Source organism: Primulina huaijiensis, chromosome 18 (genome assembly GCF_012295235.1).
Source record: "Primulina huaijiensis isolate GDHJ02 chromosome 18, ASM1229523v2, whole genome shotgun sequence".
Classification (NCBI taxonomy): Eukaryota; Viridiplantae; Streptophyta; class Magnoliopsida; order Lamiales; family Gesneriaceae; genus Primulina; species Primulina huaijiensis.
The window spans coordinates 14,121,110-14,130,291 of NC_133323.1; the positions used below are offsets into that span (position 1 = coordinate 14,121,110).

At 31.8% G+C, this 9,182-nt stretch overlaps 1 protein-coding gene across 1 annotated transcript; it reads left to right on the forward strand.

Annotated features, from left to right (window-relative positions):
* The first annotated feature begins 7,650 nt into the window (after positions 1–7,650).
* On the forward strand, positions 7,651–8,980 carry LOC140963951 (zinc finger BED domain-containing protein DAYSLEEPER-like). Its single transcript, XM_073423431.1, has 3 exons — positions 7,651–7,993; positions 8,419–8,789; positions 8,888–8,980. Exons 1-3 carry the CDS (start codon positions 7,651–7,653, stop codon positions 8,978–8,980), a joined length of 807 nt encoding a protein of 268 aa, XP_073279532.1.
* The last annotated feature ends 202 nt before the right edge of the window (positions 8,981–9,182 follow it).

The window sequence follows — 9,182 nt, forward strand, 5'->3', positions numbered from 1 at the left end:
CGTCATGGAATTTTTTCCGGTTGTTTGAGAATTTTCTAAGCACTCCAAACTTCACGATCGATGGTGTTGTATAACTTTTGGTGTGTATGCTTAGGTACCTTAAACGTCACTATTTATAGAAAACTTGTACCATCATCGAATAAGTTTAAATTTAAATTGTGACTTATCATGATGAAATATTTTGAATTTCAAAATATGATAACATTATCAAGATAATCAAAATATGATCAAGATAATTTATCAACATATAATTTTACAGATCTAAATCTTTACAAATATATGACTAGTAGATAACATAGCTTGTGCATAATTAGATCTTTTAATTATCACCATAAGTGCCACTTAATATATAAAATTTTATAACTTAATAAATCTTTTCCAACATTCAGCCACTTGACTAACATACATCTCTTCATTACCAAATGAGTGAAAAAAAATAATACACGAATCATGGTGATAAGTCCCCTAAATGCGAGTATTATCTTCCATGTATCACAATGTATAATGTTTCTCGAACTGAAATAATTTAATGAATAACCTTATGTTTATTTAAGTCCAACTTTAGTGAAATTTCTCATATCAATGAATGTGTACACAAATAACAAAAATGAGAAAATTATCATAATAGAGTTTTATTAATAAATGAATTTGTTCTTATTAAAAAATTACATTGAAATCCCAAGTCCCATATTTTCCATAAGATCTTTAAATTTATGTGGTGGAATTAATTTTTTCAAAAGATCAACAATCATCAATTCAGTGCTAATGTGTTCAAAAACCAATGTCTTATCTTTAACATGTTCTCTTATGGCTAATTACTTAGTGCCGATATGCTTACTTCGACTTCCACTTTTTTTTATTCTTATCCAAAAAAATAGCAGCTGAATTGTCACAAAATCGTATCAATGGCCTAGAAATAGAATCCACGATTCTAAGCCCTGGAATGAAACTTTTCATCCAAACACCACGTGAAGTGGTCTCAAAACAAGATACGAACTCAGCCTCCATAGTCGAAGTAGCATTCAAAGTCTGCTATGCGCTTCTCCAAGATACAACTCCACTAGCTAAAGAAAATATATCTTGAAGGTGATTTTCTTGAATCAATGCAGTCAGCGTAGTATGAATCAGAGTAGCAAATTACTTCCAAATTATCAGTTCGTCCGAACATAAGCAAGTAATCCTCGGTCCTTTGAAGGTACCTCATCACTTTCTTTGTAGCTTTATAGTGGTCCATACTCGGATTACTCTGATATATCCCCAGCATTCCAACTATATATGCAGTATCACGTCTAGTGCAAACTTTAGTATAATCAAGCTTCCAACATCAGAAGCATAAAGAATTTCTTCATTTGTTCAATGTCAAAGTCATTCTTTGGGAATTGATCCAAATTGAATTCGTTGCCCTTCATTACGGGAGCCACACTCGGTGAACAATCCTTCATCGAAAATCTATGTAAAACTTTGTTGATATAGGTCTCTTGAGAAAATCCTAAGTTCCCTCGAGATCTATCTCTATGCACCTTGATGACAATTACATAAAATGCATCACTCATATCCTTCATATCAAATTTTTTAGATAGAAATTATTCTCATATAGCAATTTCATTGCAAGTAGTATATCATCCACATATATGATAAGGAAACAAATTTTACTCGCATTGACTTGTGGTATATACATTGATTCATGATGTTATCTAAGAAACCAAATGAAGAGATAATGTCATTAAATTTTAGATACAACTGACGGGAGGCTTGCTTCAATATATATAGATTTTTTAAGCTTATACACCAATTGCTCACCATTACTAGAGGAAAATCTTTCTGGTTGTTTCATAGAAACTTCTTCTTCTATATCACTATTGAGAAACACCGTTTTCACATCCATTTTTTGCAACTCGAGGTTAAAATGTGCAACTCATGCCATACTTATTCAAAGAGAATCTTTCTTATACACAGGAGAAAACATCTTCTTACAATCGATTCCTTCCCTTTGAGTGAATCCCTGAGCATTGAGTCTTGTTTGATATATTTCATTGTTTCCCGATGAGTCTTTCTTTGCTTTGAAGACCCACTTACATCCAATGGTCCTCACACCATTAGGAAATTTAACAAAGTCCTAGACTCGATTTGATGTCATTGAAGTTATTTATTCTTTCATGACATCATAGCGTAATTTCAATTCACTACAACTTATAGCTTGTGAAAATATTTTAGGATCATTTTCAGCTCCTATGTTAATGTCTGATTCTTGCATATACACAATATAGTCACTAGGTATTGCTAATTTTTCTTATTCTAGTAGATCTTATTAAGTTGTTATCTTGGGGAGCTTCTTGAATGATTGTTTGATCAACAATTATTTCTTCTTCCCAATTAACAGTTTGATCGACTAGATTTTCATCAGAATCTTGTGGATTTTGATAAATTGGTTGTACATCACCCGTGTGGCTTGATTGGTTCAAAAGACAACCAATAGATCACTTGAACCAGAGGGTTGATCACTAATGTGATCTCCTTCAAGAATTATATCTTGTGGATTATCACTCCCACTAATCAAGTCATTCTCAAGAAATTTAGAATTTCTTGATTTAACAATTATAGTGTTATAAGATGGACAATAAAATCTGTATCCCTTGTATTTTTTGGCATACACAATGAAATATCTACTTACGGTTCTTGGGTGCAGTTTTTTTTCTTGTGGGTAATAAACTCTTAATTTAGACAGACATTCCAAATGCGTATATGTGCAAACTCGGTTTCCTGCCTTTCCATAATTCAAATGGCGTCATTGGGACAGTCTTAGATGGAACTCATTTTAATATATACACTGCTATTTTAAGAGCTTCAATCCACAAGATCTTGGCAAGTTTGGACTTACTCCTAACCATATCCATTAAAGTTTGGTTTCTTCTTTTAACCACACTATTTTGGTCCGGAGAACCAGAAATTGTATATTGTGCAGTAATCACATTTTCTTGAATAAAATTCACAAATTACCCAAAAGTTTGTTCATTTTCAGAGTATCTACCATAATATTCACCAGATCTATCAGACCTCACGATCTTAATTTGTTTATCACATTTTTTTCTACTTCAGCCTTAAAAACTTTAAAGACATCCAATGCTTCGTGTTTGTTATGAAGCAAGCAGATATACATGTATCCTGAGTAATCGTCAATGAAAGTGATGAAATATTTCAGAGTTTTCATGTACATGTCAGGATAACATATATTTGTATGTTTGATGTTTAACAATTTGGTACTCCTCTTGGAACCTCTTTTGGATTTATTGTTCTGCTTACTCTTAATGTTGTCCACACACGTCTCAAAAATATTAAAATTCTAAGTACTGAGTACTCCATCATTTATTAATTTTTTAATCATCCCTATGGGGATGTGTCCCAATCTCTGGGGTCACAATATAGAAGAATTATCATTTATAACACATCTTTTAAGGCCTGCTTGAACACTCATAGTGGTTTTGCTATTTTTTTAATTTTTTTTTTGGCAAGGAAATTGGAAAAGACTATCAATCATTGTACAATGTCCAATAAGATTGGATTTATAAAATAAATTCATATTATTATTCAAAATTTGAAATGAGTATCCAAACGGTACAAGGCATGAAATTGGAATTAAATTTCTAGAAAACTTGGAACATACAAATTTTTTCTCCAAAACAAAAACAAAATCACTATCAAAACTAAATTAAAAGTCCATATAGCCTCCACATGTAAACACATATTTTGTCCCGAATAGATGCTCCGTTCACTTCTCATTGGCTTCCTTATGTTTTGCGTACCCTACAAGATATTTGAGACAGGATCGTAGAACCAGAGTCAATCCATCATGTGTTATAAATCGTATTAACCATATTAGATTCATAACAAATAAATAAAATAGGAATACTTTTTTCTCAAGTCAATCTTTGAATTTGGTATGATCCTTCTTCATGTGTCTCGCTTTTCACAAAAGAAACATTTGAATTTTTTTATTGATGTCAGGTTGATGTGAAAATTTTCTTTTCTCTTGACTTTGGCTTGCTTATTAGATTTTCATTGTGCTGTCAAAAAAACATTATCACTCTTCTCCTTCAAAAACCCTCCATCATCTTGAATACACATGGTAATCAATTCATTGATTGAGACCATTTATCTTTATGTGTGTTGTAAGAAATTTTAAAGGGTTCATATTATTGTGGAAGAGTGCATAAAATGAAGTGCGCAATAAAGTTATTAGATATTTCCACTTCAAATGTTTTCAATCGAGCCATTATGTCTCTAATCTTTATGATATTCTCTCGCACACACCTTTCACACTTGCGAGCCTTAATGAAGAGAATTATGTTATTAGGGTACTGACAAAGGCCTTGTCTTGTAAATTGTTCATAAATTGCCTTAGTAGGTTTTTGACTTTTTCATGCCGTCAATCGAACCACGAATACAAACAAAAATCTTGGTCTTTATGAACATAACGCATAGGCGATTAGATCACTCCCACTTTTCATAAAGATCAACCTCTTTAGTTCGTTAAATTCGTCTATGGCAGGTGGTTCGTTTTTCCTTATGGCATTGTCAATATCCATCAACCATATTTGAAGGAGAACTCTTTCATTCTAGAATTTGTAATTATCCCCTTTGAGTTTGGAGATGTCATAACTTATATCAAAGAAATTAATTGGTAGTACTGTAAGAAATTTAATAAACATGCTTATTAAAAAAATATTTTGAAGAAATTTCATGTTTTACCAATTAAATCATGCACAAAAAATTTAAAGAAAACTTGCCTACGAGCTAAAGTTTAAATTTAATTAGATTTTATGCAACTTTCTAATAAAAATATTAAAATAATTTTGGTTAACTCCCGTTGGTAAAGTAAAAAAATAATAATTTAAAATTTTATCTTAATTAATTACATAAATGTGATAAAGTCCCAGTGGGTAAACTTTATTATATTCACATAATTAATTGGAATTTTTGTCCATAATTTGATTAAAATCAACTTAATGTATAATTTTGTATAATTAAAGGTAATATTACTAAACCTTAATTATTTAAAATCATACGCTTTACTGGACAAAATTTTGACTTCACTTAATTCATTATATAATAATTATTAATAACACAATCTATACTTTCAAGAGTGCTCAGAGAAAAGATTGGTGGAGCTAAGGCCTCTTTAAAAACCAAACTCCTTAGACAGAGCAATTCCAAGAAGAATAGTGGGATCTATGGCCTAGCATTAGCATCTAGTTTGGGAAGAACTCCATCAGATCATGTTTTCATGTGTATATCATAATTAATATTACTTAATTATCCATATTATGGAACTATAAGCCTGAACTTTAACTTAATTTGTTCATAAAAATTATAGACCCAAATATAATTTATTATTACATAAAAAATTTGATATAATTTTTAAATACATGAAAGATAAAGAAATGCATCATAATATTTTACACATCTTCTCCAAATAATTTAAACATACAAAATATCAATGATTTTAAAAATGCGAAATATCTATAATTTTGGAGATATGATATTTAAAAGGATTAAAATTTTAAACAAATTCAAAATTTAAAATATTGTAGCAGACAAACAGTTCCTAAAATTTAAAAAAATTCTCAATTTTTGAGCCCTAAAATTCGAAATTGAAAACTCTAGGTTTAATAAATCATCATCATCCCGCCTCCACCTAGACTTGTCAAATTGGGCCAAGCCCGTCGGTCTGGCCCGCCCCGCCATAAAATTTGAGCGGGTTGGGTTGATAAAATAGTAGCCTATTTTAAGGCGGGCCAAATGGGCTGAGCCCGTTTGGGTTACAGGCCAAGACGTTGCGGGCCTAAACGGGGCGGGCTGGCTCAACAAATTAGGGTAGGATTTTATTTTTTTTGAGTAAATCTGCCCAGTGCGTGCAGTAAATCTGCTCCTTCTCTCAAGTGAGTAAATCTGTCGATTGCCCTGGTCCTTCTATCAGCAACTGTGAATGTAAGTTTCATCATCGATTTTGACTGAATTTGGGGGCTTGATTTTGTTATCATTTCTCGTCTCTCTCTCATTTCTCGTTTCTCGTTTCTCTCTCTCTATTTAGTGGACATGGCATGTGTCATAGTTAGCGTATGACTCTGGACTCCGTGTCTTTCAATTAACCGATTCTTGGATGGCCATTTGTGGTCCTTAATAATCTGAATATTTAAGATAGCCTGTAACACTAAGATGTAATTTTTTTGAGCAATGATGAGTATATTTTTTTGAGCTTTTTCTATAGAGGTAGCAGAAATAAATTTGAAGTGAATTAGGGGTTATGGAAGTGCAAAGCTAGTAGATTTGTGGAAACACTTGATATGAAAGATCAATCTCTGAAATTGTAAATATTAAGTTTGTGAAGTTGTTAGATAATTTGTTGGGATTGGGAGTGATTTGAGAATATGAAAATGGCTAAATCTCAGTAGCCTACTAAAGTCTTCGGATTGTTGGGGTTTTAACATATTTTGAGGAAATATAAAGGAAAGAGAGTTTTTCGGTGGCTACAGGCCATAGTTTTGAATTTTCCTTTTTCTCGTTCCTTACCAAGAGGGATTAGGACTGGGTTGTTGTAAATGATTCCTTTTCTATACACAGAATCATCATCTTTTCAGATAATTGTAGGCTCGATTGACATAATTCTTTCGTAATAATGGGTCTTATTTCGAATTAGCCGGTGTAAAGAATCTGTTGCGGTATGTTTCGAGAATAATGATAACTGGATCTGGATTAAAAATCAACCTTCCCTACATGTCTTATTTTGTGATATGGCAATGACAAAATTTTTTGTCTCAGTTTTTTGATGGTAATGAATCACTGGGTTTTTTGATGGTAATTAAAAATCAATCTTCCCTACATGTCTTTATTACTCTCCCCTTTGTGATTTTATTTTCCTTTCCTTTAATTTGAAATGAATCACTGGTATATTTGATTTCAGATTCAGGAATATTAGAAAGATGGTATTATTTATTCCAATAATTTGAAATTTAATACTTTCTGCCTTCTGGAAATCATTTTATTTTTAATCAAAATCAGAATTAGTAATAATGAGTAATATTTTTCACTCATTATTTTTCACTACTTTCTGGAAATTTTTTTGAGCAATGATGAGTAATATTTTTCAGTATTGTATTTGCAGATTATGGATTCTAATATAAACCAAAATATTAACATAGATGATTATGAGGAAATCGGAAACAACAAGCATGGTCAGGAGGAAGCTACAACAAAAAAGCCTAAAGAATATTCTGATGTCTGGAATTATTTTACGAAAAAAGAGATTGGTCAAGATGGTATACAAAGAGCCGAATGTAAGGCATGCAAGAAAGAGTATAAATGTGGGGGAAAACAATACGGGAATTCTACATTAAGGCGTCATCTTCAAAATAGCAAAATGGTAAAATTTCATGATGTTGGACAAATGATTATTGATCATGATGGGAACATGAGGTCCAAAAAAATAGATCAAAAAATTTCACGTGAGTTATTAGCTGCTGCTGTTATTAAGCATGATTAGCCATTTTTTTTTTTATCGAGTATGATGGTATTAGAGCTTGGGTTAAATATATAAATCCTGATGTGCTTTGTATTTTCAGAAATACTCTTGTTTCCGACATTTCAAGAATCTACATGAGAGAGAAAGAGAAACTTAGGCAAACTTTGGCTAGCATAAAAAATAGTATTTGTTTAACTTCAGATGTATGGACTGCATGCACTAGTGAGGGATACATTTGCTTGAGTGCCCACTTTGTTGATGATGATTGGAAATTGAATAGTAAAATACTTAACTTTGCTCATATGCCTCCTCCACACTCAGGAGTCGAATTGGCATCAAAATTGTTTGGATTTTTGAAGGAATGGAGGATTGAGAAAAAAGTTCTCTCTTTGACATTGGATAATGCATCAAGTAATGATAATATGCAAGGCATTTTGAAAGAACGACTCTCGTTGCATGATAGCATGTTGTATGATGGTGAATTTTTTCATGTTCGTTGTTCTGCTCATATATTGAATCTCATTGTCTAAGAAGGTCTCAAAATAGCTAGTGTAGCTTTGAATAAAATTAGAGAATCTGTCAAGTATGTGAAAGGCTCAGAGGGTAGGATGAGAAAATTTGAAGATTGTGTGAGAGCAGTTGGTAACATTGACAGTAGTATTGGTTTGAGATTGGATGTGCCTACTCGTTGGAATTCAACATATTTGATGTTGGATAGTGCCATCAAACATAAAAGGCATTTTCTTCTTTTCAATTGAATGATAATAATTATAAATATTGTCCTTCAAGTAAAGAGTGGGAAAGAGGAGAAAAAATATGTGAATTTCTTGAGCTATTTTATGATACTACTAATTTGATCTCGGGTTCTTCTTATCCTACATCAAATTTGTACTTCATGCAAGTTTGGAAGATCGAGGTTTTGTTAAATGAGAACTTGTCAAATGAAGATTTGATGGTAAGTGATATGTGTAAAAGGATGAAAGAGAAGTTTGATAAATATTGGAATCAATATAGTGTGGTGCTTGCATTTGGGGCTATTCTTGACCCACGAATAAAGCTTTCTATGTTAAAGTTTTTTTATTCGAAGCTTGATGATGATCCTATCAAATGCCAAGAGAAGATGTTGATTGTGAAGACAAAGTTGTATAAGCTTTTTCAACAGTATTCTAACGTCAATCAGACAAGTTCTTCACAACCAAGATCATCTTCTGTAACAATTTCACATACTCAAAGTGGAGGAGAAATTAAAAATAAAGGCAAAAGAATATATGATGTAAGTATTAAAATGATTTATTTATTTTCTGTTTCTTATTTTCACTCTTTGGTTTGTTTTTATATATATATTGCTTTACCATAAGTTAATTGATGTAGGAAATCATGGCATATGAGAGTCAAACCATTAGAAATGCGGGAAAATCTGAATTAGATCTTTATTTGGAGGAGCCAAAGCTTGAATTTGCATAATATCAAAATTTAGATGTTTTGGAGCATTGGAAGAATCATAAGCATCGATACCTGGCGCCGTTGCTGGGGAACGGTGCAAGGTTAATTTTTTTCGAGTTTTTTTTTATTTTTTTACGATTTGTTCTTCTCTTATAGGTGATTCATTCATCGAGAAAAGAAGAATTTGAGAATTTTTGGTTGTGAAATACTTCGAGATGTTTCA